Here is a 24208-nt window from a genome sequence, read left to right on the forward strand (position 1 = left end):
GAATTCTAATTGGATACGCTGTTAAATGCGCCACATTGTTAGCGAACTGTCAAAGCCTAAGCCACAAAATGCTTAGAATATTGAGCAACATAAATTGGAAAATGTGTGGCAGTCACGCCAAAAACTGTTGCTTATGCGCAACAGTTGTGGAACTCTCTAGCCTCACACCTCCACACACTATCCCCTGCAGTAGTTGCCGTTTTTATGGTAAATATGTGGCGCAGGCGCCAGCCATAAACAAAACAAATAACTGTTGCGCCAAGGGCAACATTGTTGCCAAGCCAACGGCAACATTGTTGCTAAACAAACAAGCAACAGTTTCTTGCATGACTTCCGCTTGGAAAACTTTTGCTATTTCTATTTCTATATTTTTTATGACTATTGATTGACCTAGGCCCAGGCGCAGCGGGTTGTTCAACTTGCTGGCAAAACCAGTTGCAGTTGGACGTAATAAATATTAAAGGTAAATTAATGAGGATAACCGCAAGCTACGCCAAACTCACTGAAGCTGAAAAAGTGAAGCTATTTCGGGCTGCATTTATAAATCCATGGCCGTGCATAGCTCTGTTTAGATTTCTGGAAAATGTGGCAGTTGGCATTCGGACTGCTGAGTGTCGCATCCGGCATTGTTGTGGAGCGCAACATGTTCGCCTACTATAAACTGCCGTTACGCCTGCTCCACGCTAACGAGTCCACTTCCGGTCTGTACTATGTGCTGCAGTGCCCGCCCAAGCTGGACGAGGGCATACCCAAACCCAGAGACATGCCCACCTGCAGTGTGGTGGATCAGTACAGGCACAAGACCAGACCCAAATCCAGGAAGTTGCAGCCTGCTCGCACCAAGCTCCAGCCGCTGCCCCCAACAACAGTTAAACGATCGCGCTGGGGTTGGCGGCAACGTCGCAGCAAGCGACATAACCAGGACCAGGATGAGACAACAGCCCTGCAGCATCTCGGCAAGCCGCATCGACGGCAAACGCTGCTCAAGCTGTCCGCCGATTATCGGAATTTCAGGCGCGGCAACAGCTCCAAGGGCTACCAGCACATGTATCACCGGGATGAGAGCTACAACGATCACATCTTCTACGATGAGCTTCAATTGGATGGCAAATTCCACAAGCAGGGCCAAGGGAAGATTGCGAACTGAAGGAAAGGACGTCTAGTGCACAACCTGAACATAACAAATTCTTAAGGTACTCAAATGGATTTGAATACAATTCTTCCTCATATATTAGAAGGAAAATTTTGTTGGAATTTTCCAAATATAAGTATGTAAGTCCGAAACCTCAGTTATGCCCGTTTGAATATTTTCTTAATATTTTTGATTTAATGAAATTATTTGAAAATATATTATTCAAAACAATACAAAATAAAAATCTTTACATTGAAGATTCGTTTTATATATTCGTAACGGTCAGACAGAAAAACAATCCATGTAGAATACCAATATACTCCTTTTAACTTTCCGAACAGAGTACAAGAAAGGCTTTCTCTGTTGACATAGTACCAAGCGCTCCGGCGGGCTTATATTTTTGTAAGTTGCCATAAACCGGTAAGAAAAGTTGCACAAACCTATACAACAAAATGTTAATACTAAATTAATATATACTTATATATAAATTGTATGCAATTATTTATTCATTCGTTTTCGCCGACGTCTGGCAAAAACATATCGTCATAGGCCACATTTTCAAAGACTTTATTCAGCATGCCTGTAAAGCATTGGGCAAAGGATTTCATTAGCCCAGGTTCGAGGCCGTTCCAGAATTCCAACCAATTTTCGTTGAAGGCCCGATTGACCGCAATCGTAAGATCCGTATTTTCCCTATACAAGTTATCAAACCAAACTATCCAGCTGAAAAGAAAATTGGATACTTTAAAATCATATTGGGGTTTGGGCAATCGATCTCACCGATCCAGCTCAACTTTAGGCTTTAGTTCGTAGATCTTCAAATAGCGTTTGTGGTTCCGATATTCCAGAACACTCTTTATGGTCAGTTTTAATTGAACATTCTGAAAATCGGATTTCAATTTGCCCGTCGTATTCGCCACAAACAACAGATAGCGACCCAGCATATCGTAGGTTGCCTCGTGGATGAGACTGGGTATGTGCGCCTCAATGGTCATTATGTTTTTGGTTGGATCTCTACTGAAGCCATCCACATGGGTAATGGTGGCATTATTGAAGCCCCTATTGACATTGTCGCGCGTGTAAAAGGTTAACCAAACAGCACCTACATTGGGCCTGTCCAGAATCGCGACATCCTCCAGTCGGGTGGAGTCCAGCGGCGGCAGCCCAATCTCCGGTATGCCTTTGGGATAACGCTTGATCAGGTCATTAATGCTGACTATAAGACATTTCGTGTCCCCAAAATGACATTTCTTGATGTCCTTAGCTGCAAAAAAAAAAACATATTTTGTATATGTATATTGTTCGAATCCTAACTGGAATACTCACGCAGCTGGACACCCAATGCCGTCTTGCATAGCGTATGCAATACGATAATTAACATATAATACTTGTACATCTTGTGTATAGAGATTTTATTATTATTGTTATTTTAAACCAGTTGCAATTAATTGCAGTCACGACACGATGTTACTTAGAACCTGCTTTAGCCGAAGCTAAACTGTAAATAACATCAATAGATTATCTTTGTTTAAGTTTATAGCAAGTGTTTTGTGAACTATATTCAAAACCGGATTGCTGGTTGTACATACGGATAGCAATACTATAAAAAATATACTCTTCCTGTTACAAATATACTGTTAGTTAAAGAAAATGGACAATCTGATTTATGGCTTAATAATTTATTTCAGTCTCATTGTCCTTGAGGAACATATCATCATAGGAAATTTTATGAAAAATATCTTCAATCATGCCCGTAAATACACTGCTAAAAACGCTCAGAAACGCCGGTTCCAGTTCATTCCAGAACTCCAACCAGTTCGCGTTGAGCACCTCGTTTAACGTTATGGTTAGATCCATGTTTTCGGGAAACAAGGTATCCAGCCAGACAATCCAGCTGCCGATCGATGTAATTAAAATATACTACTTGTATATCTAGTATATCGCAGACTCACCGACTAATGTTCACGATCGGAACTAGTTCGTAGATTTTCAGGTAGCGCTTGTTATTCCGATATTCCGGTATTACTTTCAGCTTTAATACAAACCGCAAGTTCTGAAAATCCGATGTGGACTCGCCCGTAGCATTCAGTGCGATCAGCCAAACACGTCCATTGGCTATATAGCTACCCTTGTGTATGAGACTTGGTATCCTTCCGTGAATTTCCATGGTGCTGGCCGTGGGATCCCTGCCGAAACCCTTGATGCGCGTTATTGTTGCATTCTCAAAGCCATAGTTCACTTGATTGAAGAGCTTAAACTTAAACCAAACCCCGCCAACTTCGGCGTTATTCCAAATTTCCGAATCCTTAATATCCACATTATCGATGGGCTTCATGCCCATGGCTGCCAAGCCTCGAGGATAACGTTTGATCACCGCATTCATGGATTCAATTATGCATTTCGAATCGCCGAAACGGCATTTCTTAATAAAGTTCGCTGGGAAGAGGAAGAGAAAGGAATCGAAAAACAAAAAAAAAAAAAACAAAAAAAAAAGCAACTATAAATTGATTTAGGCTATAGGAACACACATTTTATTTGGACTACCCACGTAATGTTTGACACTTGCACGCGATAAACAATTGCAGAATGATTGAGACGACAAATACAATACGCATATTTCGGCTTACTTGGATATGCACCATATGTTGGAGGAGAATGCACTTGTATTGGCCTCAGAGGTCGGACATTGAATAAAATCGAATGCCTATTGCTATAGAATTTTAAAAAGGCCAGCAAATCAAATTGGAATTCGCATAGTTTTATAAACCGGTTGCTCGATTCAACTAACATGGGCTTCACTCGGTTCCGCACAGAACGTATATTAATTTAACTATTTATATAATTCGTGGGGTGTACGAAATGTATACTATATGAACATGGTACATTTACAACTATGCTGAATTTCGAGATGCCATTTTATATTATATGCAAAAGTTCTTTAGGTTTTCACAATTTTCATGATGCTAACAATTCAACATATCTATAATATTTGGCATAGCTGAGAAATCAATCTAAGTGAGTTAGACTTGTTTTTAATTCAATTATCATTATTTTCATACTTATTCGAGAGAAACATGTCATCGTATGAAACATTGTGAAATATATCCTCGATAATGCTCAGGAATACACCTGTGAATACTTCCAATATGGGCTTTTCGAGCTCATTCCAAAACTCAACCCAATTTGCATTGAATATTTTATTAATAAATATTGTCAAATCGGTATTTTCTGGAAAAAAATTCTCCAGCCATTGTATCCAGCTGCAAGTCAATAAAATTCCTGGTAATGTTTGCAATTAAAACTGGACTCACTTTTAGAACTCACCGATCCACAGAAATATTCGGCACCAGCTGATAGATCTTTAGATATCGCTTATTGTTACGATATTCCGTTTGCACTTTCAGCGTGAAATCGAAATGAAAGTTTAAGAATTCCGATTCAGAGACACCGGATGAATTAATATTAATCAGCCAGAGTAAACGGCCCTGGGCATTATATGTGCCTCTGTATATAAGCCTGGGCAGATGGCCCTTAACTTCGATTTTCGTTAAGCTGGGATCTTCGTCGAAGCCCTTGATTTCCGTTATAGTTGTGTTCTCGAAACCATAATTGATCTGATTGAGCAGGTCGAAAAAATACCAGGCGCCGCCCACCTGTCTATCATTGATGAGCACCGTATCCTTGACATGGACCACATCAATCGGCTTGAAGCCCACCGAGGGTATGCCCTTGGGAAAGCTGCGTATCAGAGCATTTGCCGTGTCCCTAATGCAGGTTGCATCTCCAAAATGGCACTTCTTGATTTTCTTGGCTGCGATCAAATATAGAGAAAATAGAGAACTAACCGACAATGTGACTCTATTTTAACTACCCACGTAATGTTGAGCACTCGGAACCGATATAAAGCTGCAGGCACATCGACAATATCAAAAGTTTCCGCATTGTAAACAAATCCAAGCACTTGAATAGCCCCAGACAGTCCGCGTTCAAGTAAATCCCAACCACAGTCTCAATATTAGTTGAATAGAAATATATCGATTATCATAACTAGTTTGCCGTAATCCACCATATTTAACTAATTAAACCAGGTCTAGCACCAACTATCATGGTGGGTACTCGAGAAGCTTTGCAATTGAGCACAGCTTTAAGACTTTACAGCTGATCGACTGGCTGGCCAGTTGTAAAAGGTAATAACTAGTAACTATTAATATTGGCATAGGGCAGCTATTATTTTTAGCACAATAAACAAATCCCATTTACACAAAAGATAAATGGGAAATCTATTCAAAATGCTAGCTCCTCATACGTTAGTTGGTAATCATATTTATCGCATTTATCTTTATTTTTTTATCGCATTACTAGGATTATTTTTAAAAATATATTTATTGGAATTTTTTTTTTTTTTGTTGTCAATCATTTTATATAAAACGTAATCTGGCTCATATAGGCCAAGGTTAGAAGACCCCGAAAGCACAGATGGGTCCAATCCAATCACATTTCAGCAGCGCATGAAGCCCTATACAAGTTTCTAGATATTTATAGTATATGTCTTGGAACTCGGAGCAAAGATTGTAGGCTATACTATATATATTATAGCAACATAAGGAAACACTTAACGAAAAAAACGATCTGTAAGAGCTTTTAAGTTAGGTTGGTTAATTTTTATAAGTGTATGAAAATTATTTTTATTTCTGTTAGGATTGATAAGGATATGAATAAAAGATATTAGATATCTTACAGTGCTCAATCTTACAATGAGAAAATAATTTTGGCTTACGTTCGGTTAGGGGATATATAAAAGATATTAGTGCATTTATACGGGAGAAAAATAAGAACAATAATAGTATTTTGTGTTTAGTCTCCCAATTAATAATCATTCAACTATAAGACTTGCTTATAGAAATCATCGTAGGGCAACTTGTCTAACACACGGCTAATAATTGTCTGTGCCACCTGGTTAACAGCCGAGTTGACACCTTTTCGCATGGTATTCCACACATCCTGCCAGTTGTTGTTGATTAGCTCGTTCATGGAGTCGCTTAGCTCCTGGTTGTCAAGCAGCTTGTCAAAGTTGACATGCAGACTGTTTAACAATGTAATATTTAGGAATAATTTTCTGCTAATATTAGCACCTTTTAGCTTACCCCTTTATATTCACCAGACACTTGACCTTGTTGATCTTTGCATAAAGTTTAGCATCGGCTGTTCGCTGATCCTCAACTGCTTTTGCCCTGCACGTGAATTGACAACCGCTCAGTTCCACCTGCGCCACGCCCTTGCCCTGTATGGGCAACATCAACAGCCTGCCCTCCGCCTCATAGAGCCCATCGAGCCGCAACAGAGGCGTCCATCCGGCCAGCTCGAAGCCATGTCGCAACACTTTCTCGAATCCTTTGACATGCTGGATTGTCGTGTTCTCAAAACCACACACCCTCAATGTATTGAATTTCAAGCTCAATTGCATGGGCGTATTGGGCGTGGCCTCGCTAACGACTACATCTTGAAAGTCTATGGCATCCAAGGCATCAAGTCCAATGCCAGGTAGGCCCTTGGGATACTTTTGCACAATTTGATTGATGGTTTCCACAATGCAGTTCGCATCGCCGCCAGCGCATTTCTCAATCTCTGGTGCTGAAAATTCGAATATTTATTTCTTTTTAATAAAACTTAAAACTAAAAAAATAAATAAAACAAGAAATTCTTGCACGCAAATCCTAAATACATATGTAAACAGTGTTATTCTTTAGAGACAAATAAATTTAAATATTAAGAAAATAATTGAATTGACATATATCTAGAATGTTATATCAGTTTATAATTGAGTTAATAAGATGGGAAAGTGACCGCTGATAAATTAAATATTTGAGATTAACTTTTTGAAACTCGCGAAAGTTTTATTCCCAGAACCCAAAATGGGTAAAAATATATAATGTATTTGTGCAAATGTATGGCAGAAGGGAGCATCTCCGACCCCATAAAGTGTATATATTCTTGATCAGCATCAATAGCCGAGTCGATCTAGCCATGTACGTCTGCCTGTCTGTATGTCAGGAGTTCAAGTATTGTGGTGGCTGTAGCTTATACCCAAATCGCGGGTAGAGCTTTTTGAGGTTTTAGACCGGCCGCACCTCCCACCAATGAGGGAATGTATTGATTCCACCCGGCATTTATCCAATTGGTACCGAAGGAACATTATTCGCGCAGGGAAAGTGTCCTGGAGGGGGGGCGATAGTCCGACGCATTGTTTCGGCTCGTTGTATTTTCGAATAACGTGAGACTAATCCAACATAGTAGGTGCTCAAGTAAAACCCCGGTCTTTATCCGTCCTTCCGTCCGTCTGTCCGTATATATGAACGCAAGGATATCAAAACCTATAAGAGCTAGAGACTTGAAATTTTAGATGTATGTCCTCCTAGTGCCTGCACAGATGATATTTGTTTCCGATATTCGTTGCCCCGTTTCCAAGCAAACTCTAAAAAACTATATCTACTTCCTATTTTTTGAGTAAATTGGGGAAATATTAAGAGCTAGAGTTACTTGATATTTTGGTTTTAGAGTATTATGTGTATATATCAAGTATATTTCATTTTATACTTATCGCCACCTCCCCGCTACCACCGCAAAGCTATAAATCAAGTAAATAACCCACATTATATTGCCCACCAATTTAAGCCACAATTTTAATGCAATGAACTTTTTGAGAATGCACAAATATTTCATGCTACAGTAAGATATACTGTAGAAAGTATCATTAAGATCGGTTAAGAAAAAACCCAAAAGTTATGTGATTTACTGCGCAATTGGATGGGGCAGCTAGCGCAAATTCCAAGAGTTTCTGTATACATGTACACACAGATTTATGCGCATCTGCTCGAATTATATCAACACCATTGCAATTGCAACTGTTTTCTGTGTTGCTTTTTTAATTTTTTTTTTTTTTCTTAATTATACTCAATTATTGGTGTGGCTGTTGAGTGGAGGAACAGCAAGTAGCGCGGTCTGTCGCGAGTTCGAGCCCTACCAAGGAAACTTAATTTTTTTTTGGCTGATGTGGCTGTTGAGTAGAGCCGTCACAAAGTAATGCGGCAGTTGCAAGTTCGAATCCTGCCAAGGGAGCTTTTTTTTAAATACTCATTATTACTTCTTTTGGTGTTGGAATAAGAGGGCTCCGGATAATCTACAATTCTTTCAATATGCTCCCAATAAATTTAAATACAAATTTTAAAAACTTAGTATCATTTTTACTCACAATTTTATATACTCAGTATTTCACTTACGTAGTTCGCCGCGGACAAAAAACCCGTTTAGCAGGAGCAATGCTAGGGTATACCACATTTTGGACATCCTTCTAGCTCCCGTTGACTTTTTGAGCGCCTTTACTAAATGAACCTAAGCAATGACTGGCTCGTCGCTTTTATAATCCAATTACCCGATACGGAAATCGGAAACTACACTTAAATTTTGTAAAAGCATTAAATTATACTGCCACCTACACTGTAATTAACACTTTACGCTTTTGTTTGATTGACTCGCTTGGGTAGCAAATGCCTCATTAGCTGTGCAGGTATTTAATTTCCCTTTCATTTAGACGCCATTCATTTAAATATCAATTACAGCTACTTAAAGAGTCGTGACAGAAACGGTGCGCTTCATCAGGGGTTAATAGAGAGCTACTGGGGATGGCTCGACTAGCGAATACCCTATAATTCATTTTTTATTAGTTAAATAATCTACTTTTTTGCCTTTACCAGCTACCCACATTTCGACTAGCTTATCAAGCCCATTTACATTTTTATTTTAGACACAGGCTAGTATGCAAATCGAAGATAAGTTGATTTATCATCCGATTTCTCCGCTAAATACAAAACACACATATCATTTGTACTTATGCATATTATTATAGTATTTTATTTTAAATGTAATACACAACAATAAAAAACAATTTAATGTCGATAGCAAAGAGAAATATTGCAAATAAGTTCTTGACTTATTTATTACTGTGCTTTTGAATAAAATTGCGGATTATAAATAATTTAAATGATACATTAAGAAAAACGTGTGCTCTAAATTTAAAAAAACATAAACTATTTTCGATTGATTTTTTTTTAGGAAATATTTTTGAAAAACACACGTTCTTAAGATTTATACATTTTTGATTTAAAAAATTGTTTATGGTTTCTCAGTTCACAGCCTTATAAGAAATATATATATGTTTAGTTAAAATATGTGTATGTGTGTGTGAGTGTATGTGTGTGTCTGTGCATCAAACTATTATTATTATCAATTACAGTACAGTGAACTAATGTCTACTTTCGATGCCACATGTTTATTTTTTATCCCAGGCATTTTGCAGTTATATTTATGATATGATAAATAACGAAATTTTGTTTCCTATGAATTACCTTTTTTTCGACTTTTTGGTATACTTCGTTTATCATGTTAAAATAAATATGCTATGACCATTTATTACACTAATTCCCAAGTATTCGGCCTGAAGAGAGAGAGCGACAATTTGCCAAACAAAACCAGAGCCAGATTTGTGACGCGATGAACTAAGTGCTGGGACATGGCTTTCGGATGGGGTGACAACTCTGTGCTCTTTGCGAAACGGTTTGTTAGAACAGACTGGAACCGAATGCTAGCTGATGACCACATGGCCATTGGCATTGTCCACATTGCTACTGTGGCAACTCAGCTCGTTGTTGTTGCTGCTAAAACAAACCTCCTCACTGCCATCGGAATCAGTGCAGAACAGTAATGGCTACGCATCCTCACCATCCATGATATCTGCGTCGGTGTCGGCATTGGTGGCAATTCTGCAAATGAAACATATTATGAAATCGATGTATGACTCAATGTAAGTGTGTGTGTGTGCGAGCATGTGTGCGTGTGTATGCGTAAAATGAGGCGCATCTGGGTCTTATACAAAAGAGCTCTTATACAGAATAAGGACCCAACATACACTGATCTTAACTCAGGATGTTCTTGAAGTAACAAAGACAATAAACAGGGTTGTTAGAGAGTAGAAAATCCACAGCCCGCAGCATAATAATGCATATTATAATAACTAATTAAGCTACGCAAAGAACTTTTTATTGATTAATCATGGTATACGACTATCTAAAAGAATTCCGTGTTAGTAGGAAATCAACATCATAGAAAGAAGAAATAAGTTCAACATACAACATTCTATAGTTTAAAGACATTAACAAATAGGCATTAAAATAAAAGACAACTCAGAAAGAACCATCTATCACAGCGGTGACCACAAATATATGTTTATCTTTATTGTGAGTGGGGTAAGACTAAACAGCTGTTTTATTATTTTATTTACTTATATACATATGTACTTATATACATATGTACAAAAAAGTTGAGCTACGTATAAAAACACAATTATTGAGTTATGTACGTAAACTTATTATAAATACTTAGCACTCTACAGAACTGAGCAATAAAGAAGAGCACAAACTATTCCTTAGATCACTTTTAGCCAAATATACGAAATACAATCATTTTATTATATACAATCAAAATTAACATAACCATAAGCATTAAGAGGCGACATTTCTTTGTAGATTATTAAAAGAGTTTATCGAGATTCCATTATCGTTAAGCGTCAGCTCGCTATAGAGGATGGCATTCACATGTGGTTGGGTTGGTTCGTTGTTGGTTCGTTGTTTTTGTTGCCACCATTAAATGGATAAACAAATTTGGCGGCACGTGCAGCAGCCCATTTGCGAGGTTTAAATAAACAATTGAAATCCGCATTGAATTTTTGGTTAAATGAATATTCGTTTTTTTTTTTCTTTTAGAAATGTGTTAAGCTGTCGGAACGCTAATTCATTTTGTTTAATGTTTTTCTAAACTTTTTTTCTTTCAATATTTTCATATTTGTTTTTTTAAAGTCTATTGTTGCTTGCCAATTGCAAACTTTTTTTAGATTAGATTTGAGCCAATGCCAAGAAAATCATTTATTAATTTTGAACATTATTTTTTGCCAATAATTACAGATCAATCAATCCAATACAGTTGAGGTTTTATTTGTATTATATATTTTTTTTTTGCAGTCAGCGTCAGAAATAGTAGAGTGGTGTACAGTATAAGAGTGGAGCGTGTGTAGATGTATTTAGTATAAGATACACAGAACAGTGTTGGGAAACAAATGTTGGTAGTCACGCAAACACATATAATAGAAGAGAATTTTGTGATACAAAAAATAAATAGTAACAAAATTAGCAACACATTTTTGTTGTTGAGTTTTTATTTTTGTTTTGTTTTGATTTATTTAACCACGCCAAATGGATGAATGCAATGGATGACCGTTTTACCAAAATACCAAATAATATCCAATAGATGTATAACCTGTACTTAGGTATTTAAGCTTTATATACTTAGTATATAGTTTGGTCCAGGTTTCTTCATCAACATTCGGAGATCCATTAAGTTCCATACAATGGCTCCGCGACAGCTCCAATTCAGTACTTAGGAACTAGCTTATACTTATAATAAATCAAAGGCAAGACCACTATTCCCAGAATATACTATTAAATGCGTATTTTATTTATCAATACTAAGCACTCTAGCTTATATGAATATAGCCTGATAATTGCCGTTGTGCGAGCATTATAGGTCCACAATACCAACAACATTATGACTTACCAAAAACTTATTATTAGTTTTAATAGGTATGAACAGCAATTGCCTTAAGGCAACTTAAATTCTTATTGATGAATTGTTAGTGTTGTAAAGCATGTGATTTAAGTGTTAATATCACAAATGTGGAGGGCTTCCAAAATGAAATAATGTTAGTTAACTGAGCCGTAGCTTATGAACTGTAGAAATAATCATTGGGCTACTTTTTCCGAAACAGTATCGAGAGGTTTGTCAGTAGTATTAGTTTTATCGCCTACAACTAAGGTAACATCACTGTGAATAATTAAAAGAAGAAGAGCATAGGCATATGTATTCAATTAAGTGTTAGTCAATAAGTGTTAGAGAGAAAAGTAACCGAATGGTGGAGCAAAGGATTAGTAGATTTAAGAAGACAGTAGACAGCATTAGGAGTGCTGGGAAAGTAGAAAAACCAATTGACATTAGGATAGTAAAGACTAGAGATAAAATTTTCAGATTAGTTACCCATATAAAGACGTAGGCAATTGTGCATGTATGTGTATGTGTGTTTTGGTGTGTGCAAGAATATTATTATGAGTAATATATTAGGCATTAACATACCTGGCATACGTTGAGTTGGCATTCTTAATCGAAAAACTATTCTGGCTTGGTAACACAAAACGTTGCACCCACTGTAAATAGGAAAAACATTAGTTAGATGAAGTTGTCTTCGATATATATGACATCTAAAGCTCTATAAAGTGCTTGCGAACAGTCACGTAAATTGATAAACTTGAGCATGATAACTATTGCCGCCGCATACAATTTATGATTGACTGGTCAAATAGTTAATGCTTTTAGTCACGAATTTTGATAAGTGTTTGCTGATTTTCAATATAACTTACCCGACTGTTCATCAGACGCTTGTTGCCCATGCAGGCGGCCATATGTATCACAAGATATATAACAAATAGAATATATAATACAGCAAATATGCCTACAACAAGAGAGAAGCATTAGTCACTCAAGTAAATAAGGGGGAATATTATAGACTTACAGACGAGCGCCAGCATGCCGCCTTCAATTTGCAGCGTTTCCACTTGCGCCACCACAAAATACAAATTAACGCCAATTACCACAATGGTTAGCAAAATGGAAACGATTTTGTTACCGCTGCAAAAAAAAACAGTGATTAAAAATGTAAGCTTATGATAAATTGGAGATATTCAATCTCTACTCACATTCCATTCACAAATTCACCCATGATGGCCGCACACGATGTAAACGCTATTGTGGGTATAGCTGCAAATGGCAGCTGCAGCGACATGACCGCATTAAGTATATCATTCATATTGGTTAGATCCTCCATTTTACTGAACATGGCCAGGCAGAAGGTGGGTATAATGGCAATGCAGCGCGTGACCAGCACACGACACCAGCGCGGCCATTGCAGATTGAGGAAACCCTCCATGGAGAACTGGCCCGCATAGGTGCCCGTCATGGTGGAGCTCTGGCCGGCAGCCAAAATGCCGACACCCCAAATGTACATGGCCGCGGCACCAAATGTGCAGCCCAGAAACAGTCCGCCCTTGTACAGGTCCGCATTGATAATGTCCGTCAGATTGTGATTGTCCGTAAACGACAGCTTGGCATCCTCGTACATGGACTTGTTGGCACACACATCCAGCTGTAAGATGGAAAGTTAGCCAACTGCAGAAAACATATGCTGCTACAGTTCACTCACCACATCCCGATTGGTCTTGCCATACATGCCATGCGCGAAGACCGCCACAACAAAGAGATTGATGATAAAGGAGACAAACAACGCAACGGAGGCCTCAATAAAGAAATAGAAATTCGCTTCGCTCACTTTCTTTGGCTGGCGACGATCCACGTCGCGTGACTGTTAGGCAAATAGAAAGAATTAATTGAGGATTCACTTTATTTTTTATCCAATTCTTACCTTGACCAAAGCAGAGTGCAAATAGAGATTGTGTGGCATGATAACGGCACCCACCACGCCCACTGCCTGGAGCAGCACATCCGAATTGCAATCGGTGCACCAAGGCACAAACATGCCTTCCATCACTTCAGCTTGATTGGGCGCGGAGACAATATACTGGAAATAAAAAATTAGGATTTACCAACAAAGTTTGAGAATCAAAGGACAAACAGGAAGAGAGATCAGACTCCGCTAGTATTGTGTGCATTTCTAAAATTCATGAGAATTAAATAGAAGGGCGATCTGCTTTGTGGGACATATTGAAGTGTAGCTAATGATGATTAAGACATTCTTTTATTATTAATTTATTTATTTGTTTTATGTTAAGCTGCCGTTCGTTGAGAAAATCAATAATAATTAATGTTCACAATAAATACAATATTTATTGATGGCTCTGGCGACCTTTCCATATTTCAATATTTATTTGTTGGCTGGCTCGAGGTCCGTGTTTGTTAAAACAAACAATGAAAAACAATTTTATTCAATTCTCTTCCGATATATTTCGGTTGCACATCGGCAAACCGTCTTCAGGGCACTAACACCAAGATACAAAAAACAATTAACAATTATAATACAATAAATTAAACATTATTTCGAACATTTTACATACATTATTTTACACGTCTGCGCTTTTTGACGTGGAGATTGTTACTGAGGTTGTTTGACTGTTTAAGAGGTGTCTGTACAAGTGAGCGCAATTTTCTGTGTCTGTCTTGTAGTTTAGTCGTTTGTAGGTTGGTGTGTTAATTATGTGTAGCATTTCCAATGTGTGTCGCTTGTTATAGTGTTGTTCTTGTTGTAAGATTGTTGTTTCATCAAAATTTGGTGTGTGGTTGCTTCTTATACAATGGGTCATAAGTGCTGTTTTCTGTATATTATTTTGATGTCTTAGTTTGAAGTCCGATTTATGTTGACTAATCCTTGTTTTTAGCTTCGATTTTGTTGTACCTATGTAGACACTATTGCACTTGTTGTTGTTATCCCCGCCACATGGTATTTGGTAAACGACGTTGCTTTTTTCGATCATCGGGATTTTCGACTTTATCTTGTTGAAGAATTTTTGTAATGTATTCGTCGGTTTGTGTGCTACTTTTATATCTTGTTTGTTATAACAGTCTGAGTTTGTGAGGCGTTCTGATAGTTCGCTCTCCCAATCAGCAAGAGAGATTTTCCTCTCTTGAAATACATCGCAGACGGTGAGGAGCTAGTGCAAACAATAAAAGAAAAGGAAACACAAGAGTCGGCGCGCACAAAATTCTCTTTGTTAGTCAAAGAGCATAAAACCAAGAACAACCAAAACAGTAGGGATCGAGCAATACTGGACACAGTGGAACAGACACGAAAATTACTGAAAGAAAATATAAATATTAAAATTCTATCGTCGGATAAGGGCAACAAAACCGTAGCAATGGATGAGGATGAATATAAAAATAAAATGACAAATATTTTAGACGACTTATGCGCGTATAGAACATTGAGACTAGATCCGACATCAAGACTACAGACAAAGAATAACACCTTCGTAGCACAATTATTCAAGATGGGTCTTATTTCAAAGGACGAAAGAAATAAGATGACTACAACAACAGCGGTACCTCCGAGGATATATGGACTACCAAAAATACACAAGGAAGGAACTCCACTGAGACCAATATGTTCTTCCATAGGATCTCCATCTTACGGGCTGTGCAAATATATAATACAAATATTAAAAAATCTGACAATGGACTCTAGGTACAACATCAAGAACGCGGTAGATTTTAAAGACAGAGTCAACAACTCCCAGATTAGAGAAGAGGAAACATTAGTATCTTTTGACGTAGTATCCTTATTTCCCAGCATACCAATAGAATTAGCACTTGACACAATAAGACAAAAATGGACCAAATTAGAAGAGCACACGAATATACCGAAACAACTATTTATGGACATAGTTAGATTTTGCATACAGGAAAACAGATATTTCAAATACGAAGACAAAATATACACACAACTTAAGGGAATGCCAATGGGATCACCGGCTTCCCCAGTAATCGCAGATATATTAATGGAGGAACTGTTGGACAAGATTACAGATAAATTAAAAATAAAACCAAGACTCTTGACCAAATATGTAGATGACCTTTTTGCCATAACGAACAAAATAGACGTGGAAAATATTCTAAAAGAATTGAATTCCTTCCACAAACAGATAAAATTTACAATGGAATTAGAAAAGGACGGGAAATTACCATTTTTAGACTCTATTGTAAGCAGAATGGACAACACACTCAAAATAAAGTGGTATAGGAAACCCATAGCCTCCGGACGAATACTCAACTTCAATTCAAACCACCCAAAGAGTATGATAATCAATACAGCACTAGGCTGTATGAATAGAATGATGAAAATATCGGACACAATATACCACAAAGAAATTGAACATGAAATCAAAGAACTTTTGACCAAAAATGACTTCCCCCCAAATATAATCAAAACATTATTAAAAAGACGACAAATCGAAAGAAAAAAGCCAACAGAACCTGCTAAAATATACAAATCACTAATATATGTACCACGACTATCAGAACGCCTCACAAACTCAGACTGTTATAACAAACAAGATATAAAAGTAGCACACAAACCGACGAATACATTACAAAAATTCTTCAACAAGATAAAGTCGAAAATCCCGATGATCGAAAAAAGCAACGTCGTTTACCAAATACCATGTGGCGGGGATAACAACAACAAGTGCAATAGTGTCTACATAGGTACAACAAAATCGAAGCTAAAAACAAGGATTAGTCAACATAAATCGGACTTCAAACTAAGACATCAAAATAATATACAGAAAACAGCACTTATGACCCATTGTATAAGAAGCAACCACACACCAAATTTTGATGAAACAACAATCTTACAACAAGAACAACACTATAACAAGCGACACACATTGGAAATGCTACACATAATTAACACACCAACCTACAAACGACTAAACTACAAGACAGACACAGAAAATTGCGCTCACTTGTACAGACACCTCTTAAACAGTCAAACAACCTCAGTAACAATCTCCACGTCAAAAAGCGCAGACGTGTAAAATAATGTATGTAAAATGTTCGAAATAATGTTTAATTTATTGTATTATAATTGTTAATTGTTTTTTGTATCTTGGTGTTAGTGCCCTGAAGACGGTTTGCCGATGTGCAACCGAAATATATCGGAAGAGAATTGAATAAAATTGTTTTTCATTGTTTGTTTTAACAAACACGGACCTCGAGCCAGCCAACAAATAAATATTGAAATAAATACAATATATAATAGGGAATTTTATTTTTAAGTCAGCTTATGACCTATTCATCCTCGTAAGAACTTGTTGTCTTTAACTAAAATAAAATTTTAAAATGCCAACAGTCAACAAAATATGATTGTTTAAGCAAATTTCCGTAGCCTGGCTTTTTTTGCATATGACTTTTTGATAAGGCCATAAGCAATAATCCCCTACTTATCACAATAAGTTATGGTCCATTTCCGGCACATTCATACCCACATAATCAAATACAAATAGTTGTCATTTCTCGAAAGAAACCACTCTCTAAAGTCATTTATCTAATCATTTAACGCCCAGACGGTCCAGTCATATTTGTTGAAAAACAATAGCTTACAGCAAACACAGCCTGCCTCTAAACAGATACACAAATAGTTTACTTATTATCAAGTAGCGGAACGAAATGGAAAAAAAATGTGTACCAGGAACGGCAATGGCAATGGGAATCGGAATGGGACGAGCTCTGCGAGTGCCGTAATTGAAAGATATAGACACAAAGTACGCCCCTGACAGACATGCACGTCAATTGACGAATGCAATTTAGCGACAATAGACACAAAAAAAGGCCATTAAAATGTATTCATATTAATGGGTAAAAAAATTTAACGACTGAAGCGCTGTGTCTAAGCACTTTATATACTTATTTGTATGCCTGACAGACAATTAATTTAGGAGCCTCTTATCAGGGGGATCTTTTTCGGGGTGATCACCCGAAACGGGAATGTTTTTATTATTGTTTTGTTTGCAGAAGCGCAGCTTACCTCATAGCCAAATGTGATAGCCATGACCGTGATGAGGAAACCAAATAGGAACTCCAGCTTTCGCAAACCATACTTATCCAGAAATAGGAACGTAAATGTATCAACAATCGTGATGAGGACGCCGCCCCATAAAGGCACACTGCAAGGGAAGAGGAGATTAACGAACAATTTATGATGTATATAGCTATTAGAACTCACACTTTATTGGATAGCAGATATATGGCAATGGCTGTGCCTATGACCTCCTGCATGTCCGAGCCAATGATGGCAATCTCTATCATGATCCAGAGTATCCAACGTGGCAAACGCTTGTACTGTCTATAGCACATCTCCGCCAGATGCAGGCCAGTGACAACGCCCAGCCTAAAGATAGTTTTAACATAATTTAAATATATATCAAGTATTAAGTTTATATTGTATGTGACACACTCACCTTGCAGCCAAGCGTTGCATTAGCAGGCCCAATATTGTGGCCCATAACAGTACCCAGAGTATTTTATATTTAGCTGCGGCGCCCGATTGCAGATCGGATTCAATATTGCCCGGATCTAGATACGCAATGGACATGAGAAAACCGGGGCCCGTGAAGGCCCACAACTTGCGAAAACTGAAACCGATCTGTGTGCGAACGGAGATAAGTTAATATGTAAAATTTATGATAAACTGCCCGACTAGCAGATGCCCTATACCCAGGGGAGAGGTAAACGTATTAAAAAAATTAAACATTCTTACTTTTTATTTAATACTTAAGTACCTCTATATCAAATTTGGTCGCTCTAGCTGTTATAATATCACAGTTATCACAGAGGCTACAAATTGATTTTGATCGATGACAATGAAATATGGAAATTATCGATACGCGCATAATATAGGATAGCCTTTAGTTTAAATTTAAAGAGCCAATCAACGGATCCATATAGCTCAAAATGCTAGATCTAAGGCTTTTCATGGGTACAGGGCTTGCATTTAGGATTTAGATACCTATATTTGAACTTACATTGGTCCGATCGTCGTCTGGTATGAGCACCTTCTCATCACTAAAATAGGCCTGTTTCGAGGGCTTCAGATATGTGTTCTCACTGAGCATCTGCTGATGCAACTGGGCGCTGTGTGCTGCGGCAGCGGCATTTCCATTGCTGCCACGCGTGCTGCCGGAGCCCGAGGCCTGATCGTCGCCAGCGGACGCGGCGCCGGGCTCTATTCTGTTGTGATAGCCCTCGTTTAGAGACATGCTGTAAGTGTGTTAAAGACACGATAATTAATGTATTAATTTAAATTAATTTAACACCTGTACGTGACAAACAGTTTAATTTCGGCTCGCAATCGGGCAGAAAATTACCAAATGCACCCAACTAAAATAAACTATTTTTTTCGTATTTATATTTGCAACTTTGCACGTGACGACTTCGCAGATAATTTTCCTATATTTATAATACACAATAATGCCTCACATGTTGTCTGACTTTTATTTAGCACAGGCAACAAAAAAATGTTGCCTAATTTAATTGTTTAGCTGGACTTTCCATTAAATTTGCACATCATCGCAATAGATTGAAATTCTATTGTGGAACGGAATTATCAAAATCTGAATAACAAACAAATATAAAATTAATAAAAGCCATAATTTCATTATTATCTGCATTACCAACACATGCCACAAATAACAATTATTATGAGCTAACAGAAATAGGTAATAACTCGGCACATAACAGAAAAGTAAAACTGTTTTAGTCGGGACTAGGCGACTCGTGGATGCCCTTTTTACTTAACTTACGCTCTAATAAGCTATGCTTGTGCTTTAATCAGCTTGGTTGAAAAAAAATCTATTTCAATTGTAGTCTGCAGATGCCCCGTAGGACTAAAGTATAGAGCCGTTTGTTCCTTCCAAAGCCTACAGGGTATATAAATTCGAATGAGCTGCCATCCATAATAACTTGCGGCAAACAAATGAAATAACAAAACAAACAAAATAATATTTCCCGGAACTCTAACTAAATATCTGGCGTGCAAGTACTTTGTCAACAGACGCTGAATTGCCTGCGATTGATAAGACTTAATATAACTCTACTCGTTGTTTGTTAGAGAAACGTTTAAAATTATATATATATACATATATATAGTAGTATTGTTATATATTCTACAATACATTGACTCTGCTTACAGCAGTCTTTCCCCCGAGTCTTAATCAATGTCACAATCTGAATTGATTTGATTTAAATAAATAATCGAATCAATGTTCTTAAATCTATTATTTATTAAACCAAATACAAAGTAAAGTTCCTGGGCTGAATTGAAAAGAAGTTTAAATCGAGGTACCACTGTATGCACATATGAAAACTAAAAGTGTTTTTTTTGTTTGTTTCGCATAATATAAGCAGCATTTGATTATAAAATAAAAATACAATTATAAATTGATAGGAATAGCGAGCGCAATCAGTAGATGAATTCGAGACTTGTTTTTATTGTTATAAAAAAGGAATTGCCTATAAACAAGAACCAATAAATAAATAACAGAACGAGTGAAATTCTGTTTTGGTGTCTTTCGCTCATTTGTACAGCTGTGCTTGAGACTATATAAGCAATTTTCGCATAAACAATAACAAAAGAAAAGAAAACATATGAACAAGTTAATAGCGGATATCGAGCACATCATTTAAGCTGTTGCACAAGTGCACAGGTGAATAACCTGTTGAAAATGCAAACATTTTATATTTTTTAAATTTGATTTGTTATTTTTGTTTTGTTTTTGTTTCTCTTTAGTTTATTTGAATGCTTTGCGATTTTTATGCTGGTTTGCCCTGCGGCTTTAACGCAAACGCGTCTCATCAAGCAGAGCTCTGCACATCTTGTGTATATATATATATATATATGTCTATAAGTAGGTGCCTTGGGCATGTATGGAGCTGGTTGGAAATACCCGACGTCTGGTTCACCTTGACAAAGCGTTGCGCTGCTTTCCACATCGCTTCATCGAGTCGCTGTGGAGCTCGGGCTATACGAATCGTCTAATTATGTTTGGCGCCTTTTAAAGGCCTCGCTAAACATGGAATTTTCATTTTATGGTAAATTGTGACAACTCCGAGTGTTAAGTTCTACGAAAGGCATGTCTTGCCGCAATTTAAAATAGACCAACTTGTGTATACAGCTGCCACATATTATTGTTAAACTTCGCTATAATTCTACTCGGAAGCATATCAGCTATTAAAAGTGTTGAAAAGACGCCCATAAAAAAGTGTTAAAAAGTCGCTCGTTTATAGCGATAACTGTTTTAACAAACATAGGCATATTTTTGTGGATATTTATAGCATAAGCTATGCCATAGACTTATCTTAACTTTACAGCTGCTTTGAACTAAGCGTTAATATTTTCATTAGCAAGAAAACTAAACTCTATCGATTTTAATTTAAAGTAATGGCAATGTTTTAAATATGTTTCCCTCATTTGATTTAAACACCTATTATTATTATTATTATTGTTGTGCATGTCTACAATATTTTCACATACTCTTTGATTAACATTTCTTTGTTCTTTAGGCCAAAATTAGAAAGCTTTCTTTCCATATTGCGTTGCCAAATTGTTGCTGTTTATATAAAAATAAAAAACAGAGGGAAATTTCTGCTATGTCAGCATCGTGCGCTCTTTAAACTGCGCAACTAAATGATATTTAGAAAAAATAAAAGTAATTTCATGAAATATCTAATAAAATCACAATTATTTTTAATTTTTAATTACAACTTTTGAACAAACAATATCGAGACGCAATTAAAAAATCAACTATTTACATAATATCGCTAATCATATTTAATTATGGATGATTATATATTGACAATTTCCTGCCGTACAGAACAATAAAGGCCAACAGGCTGAATTAAATCTTATTTCTTTTTTCTTTAATTCGCATATTCATGCATATTCCATAATAATTGCGTTATTTCAATTCAGCTGGGAATTTGCGTCCATTGTTCAGGTATGATATTTCAGATTGGGACACTGCTTATCAACAGCAATGGGCTGCATTATAAATTATTAAGCAATCTGGCAACTGCCCGCTACTACAGAGAACCAGACCGAAGCAATTACAATCGTTGTGACGAACATCAAATACCCTTGCCGTTAGACCAGACCAATTTGACTAGAAACACGCAGAAAGGGGCAAGGCTATATCGACTCAGCTTCTAATACTGAACAAAAATATAAATATATATATATGTATATGTGTAAATATGTATATGTATATGTATATATACTGCAGTCTCCCGTAATGCGTTATACATTTCGTCAGAAATTTATAATAGCCTCTGCAAGTGTATACTAGGCAATATTCTCTTCAACTAATTGACCATCTATCTCTCTCTGTCTCCCTCTCGCGTATAGCCGGTGTGCGTGTGTTGTAGCTCTCAGCATTAGCACTTTTTTTTTTGTTCGTTTTTGGCGCACCTGCCTGCGCACTCACACACAGGCACAAATAAAACACATGGCGGAAAGGTAACAAAAAATAAATGCAACCATAAGTCATTAGAATAGCAGAGTAAACCGTTAATTGCATATTGTTTAATGAAGTCTAGCACAATGTACAAAAAACAATTAACTTAAACGACACATACTTGCGACAGCTCGATGATTAGTAGGCGGCAGTAAAATTACAAAATAAACAATTACACGGCGTCGTTATAGATGAATATTTATGCAGTTGTTAATTTAACAAACACACACACACACACAGAAACACAATCTAACCGAACTAAATAAAAGTATATTGCGCTTAGTAGTAATGCATAGCCAAATGCACGAAATTGCTTTTGTTGGAACCAATTAGAAGTTCGGTGACGTTGACCGTTCGCTGCTCGGCTCAACTTTTGGAACGATTTGCCAGCGTCAGAGCTTCAGCAGCTTCTGCCACACGCTGCAATTGTTAATTTTGCGCGAGTTGTATTCAATCAATCGCACGCGCAACATCCGCGACGCGTTCAATTGTTTGTTTTTATTATTTTTGGCGTCTTTTTTTTTTGCTTTTCTTTTTTTTTCTTTAATTTATGTTGAGCAATATTGTGATTGTGATTGTGGCTTGTGCTTTAACGCACCCAGCTGCTTTCTTTTTCATTCGCACTCACGGCCAGACTATTTACACCAAAAAACAGCTGTTCACACGTAGACCAAATTCAACTCAATTAGGGATATGTACTATCGATGTATCGATACATCGTCTTCTGTTATTCAGTCCAGGCGAACAGCTGTGCGACTGTCGTGCTCGTCGTCGTCGTTGGACGTTGAGTGACTGCTAGTGCAAGCCGTTGCCGCAATATATATAATATATTCATAGTATATTGAAATTGAGCGTAGCTGCGCTCACGAACCGCACTGATAGCGTCTGTGAGAGAGCGAACCCGACATTTTTGATGGGGGATTTTCTGATAATGTCTTATGATTCGTTATGTTTGCTGAAGCACGCTCTCTCGAAAGGACAAAGGCAATCTGCATTGTCAAAGCCGCTTAACGTTCCAGCAACAATTCCATTACAATAAAAACCGCTATCAGTGAACTTTTCCCAGCTATCTCAATTGGCATAGGTTCGCGATTGTCTGCATGAGCACATCCAGGCCAAATTTATCTAGGTCTACAATCATTTTGACAGACAATTCGCATTGATAACTCGAACGTTTTTCGCTACACGCACACGTTATCATAATCCCCTATTAACATCTTGTCGGCAACAGCTCCCAATAATTTGTACCGACAATCTTCCGATACGATTGATACGATCCATATAAACCAAAATCCTGCTCAACCTAATTGATATATAATTGTATATATGCATATATATTGTGTCAGAGATAAGGGATTGATATATGCATGTATGGGCGACCAGATATGATGTAAAAGAACCCCCATAAAACATTGTCACATGTTTCTTTGTCAAGGCATGATTCATTCACTTTACAACTGATTAATACGAGAATGTGCCCACGCAAATGGAAAGTGTTTCAACATTTATTTTATGCCATTCCACATGTTATTCGAAACGAACGGTACAAGTCCATATATGACTGTACGCCTGACCTCCATTTTAAACTCTATACTCTTATAATTTCAATGGATAATGTCAGCTGGTATAATTATGTAATAATGAAAATTTCAATTTAATCAAGACCTATTTTATATAGTTACAAAGAAACTTTATTACGCTTTTCTTTATCAAAAGAACAGACTTTTTGTTGTCAGAGTGTCTTTAACAATCTTAATGAAAACATTTATAAACTATATATAAGTGAGCACACTTTTGACACATTTTGTTAAAAACATTTCAGACAATTCAAAACACATACAATTACAATTTGCACAAATAATTTTTTAAAAACTTTCTGCTAAGTATAAAAAAAGAGTATAAA

At 37.0% G+C, this 24208-nt stretch overlaps 6 protein-coding genes across 10 annotated transcripts; 1 reads left to right on the plus strand and 5 right to left on the minus strand.

Annotated features, from left to right (window-relative positions):
• Positions 1–477: 477 nt before the first annotated feature.
• On the plus strand, positions 478–1433 carry LOC6632651 (uncharacterized). The gene has a single exon (XM_002056514.3). The coding sequence runs from the start codon at positions 584–586 to the stop codon at positions 1145–1147; it is 564 nt and encodes a 187-aa protein (XP_002056550.1). The 5' UTR covers positions 478–583; the 3' UTR covers positions 1148–1433.
• Positions 1434–1606: 173 nt separating this feature from the next.
• LOC6632865 (uncharacterized) lies at positions 1607–2767 on the minus strand. The gene is made up of 3 exons (XM_002056515.4): positions 2459–2767; positions 1913–2396; positions 1607–1855 (listed from the first exon to the last, which is right to left on the minus strand). Exons 1-3 carry the CDS (start codon positions 2526–2528, stop codon positions 1639–1641), a joined length of 771 nt encoding a protein of 256 aa, XP_002056551.1. The 5' UTR covers positions 2529–2767; the 3' UTR covers positions 1607–1638.
• A 28-nt stretch (positions 2768–2795) lies between these two features.
• On the minus strand, positions 2796–3922 carry LOC6632866 (protein takeout). Of its 2 annotated transcripts, none has more exons than XM_015170325.3 (3): positions 3760–3922; positions 3085–3568; positions 2796–3026 (listed from the first exon to the last, which is right to left on the minus strand). In XM_015170325.3, exons 1-3 carry the CDS (start codon positions 3920–3922, stop codon positions 2804–2806), a joined length of 870 nt encoding a protein of 289 aa, XP_015025811.1. In that variant the 3' UTR covers positions 2796–2803. The 2 variants fall into 2 exon arrangements, with proteins under 2 accessions (XP_015025811.1, XP_002056552.2); XM_002056516.4 differs by having other exon boundaries at positions 3681–3882.
• Positions 3923–4169: 247 nt separating this feature from the next.
• LOC6632867 (circadian clock-controlled protein daywake) lies at positions 4170–5132 on the minus strand. Its single transcript, XM_002056517.4, has 3 exons — positions 5008–5132; positions 4457–4943; positions 4170–4392 (listed from the first exon to the last, which is right to left on the minus strand). Exons 1-3 carry the CDS (start codon positions 5072–5074, stop codon positions 4170–4172), a joined length of 777 nt encoding a protein of 258 aa, XP_002056553.1. The 5' UTR covers positions 5075–5132.
• Positions 5133–5785: 653 nt separating this feature from the next.
• On the minus strand, positions 5786–8527 carry Jhbp15 (Juvenile hormone binding protein 15). The gene is made up of 3 exons (XM_015170817.3): positions 8410–8527; positions 6277–6763; positions 5786–6215 (listed from the first exon to the last, which is right to left on the minus strand). The coding sequence occupies exons 1-3, from the start codon at positions 8474–8476 to the stop codon at positions 6014–6016; spliced, it is 756 nt and encodes a 251-aa protein (XP_015026303.1). The 5' UTR covers positions 8477–8527; the 3' UTR covers positions 5786–6013.
• Positions 8528–9081: 554 nt separating this feature from the next.
• Mvl (solute carrier family member malvolio) lies at positions 9082–23097 on the minus strand. Of its 4 annotated transcripts, none has more exons than XM_032433527.2 (12): positions 22904–23096; positions 18820–19054; positions 18256–18440; positions 18021–18185; positions 17823–17961; positions 13710–13865; positions 13491–13649; positions 12988–13433; positions 12804–12919; positions 12652–12743; positions 12368–12438; positions 9082–9948 (listed from the first exon to the last, which is right to left on the minus strand). In XM_032433527.2, the coding sequence occupies exons 1-12, from the start codon at positions 22921–22923 to the stop codon at positions 9894–9896; spliced, it is 1839 nt and encodes a 612-aa protein (XP_032289418.1). In that variant the 5' UTR covers positions 22924–23096; the 3' UTR covers positions 9082–9893. The 4 variants fall into 4 exon arrangements, with proteins under 4 accessions (XP_032289418.1, XP_032289417.1, XP_032289416.1 ...); XM_032433526.2 differs by lacking the exon at positions 9082–9948 and adding an exon at positions 10633–10759; XM_032433525.2 differs by lacking the exon at positions 9082–9948 and adding an exon at positions 11434–12061 and having other exon boundaries at positions 22904–23097.
• Between the last annotated feature and the right edge of the window lie 1111 nt (positions 23098–24208).

The sequence above is a fragment of the Drosophila virilis genome, chromosome 2 (genome assembly GCF_030788295.1).
Source record: "Drosophila virilis strain 15010-1051.87 chromosome 2, Dvir_AGI_RSII-ME, whole genome shotgun sequence".
Lineage (NCBI taxonomy): Eukaryota > Metazoa > Arthropoda > Insecta > Diptera > Drosophilidae > Drosophila > Drosophila virilis.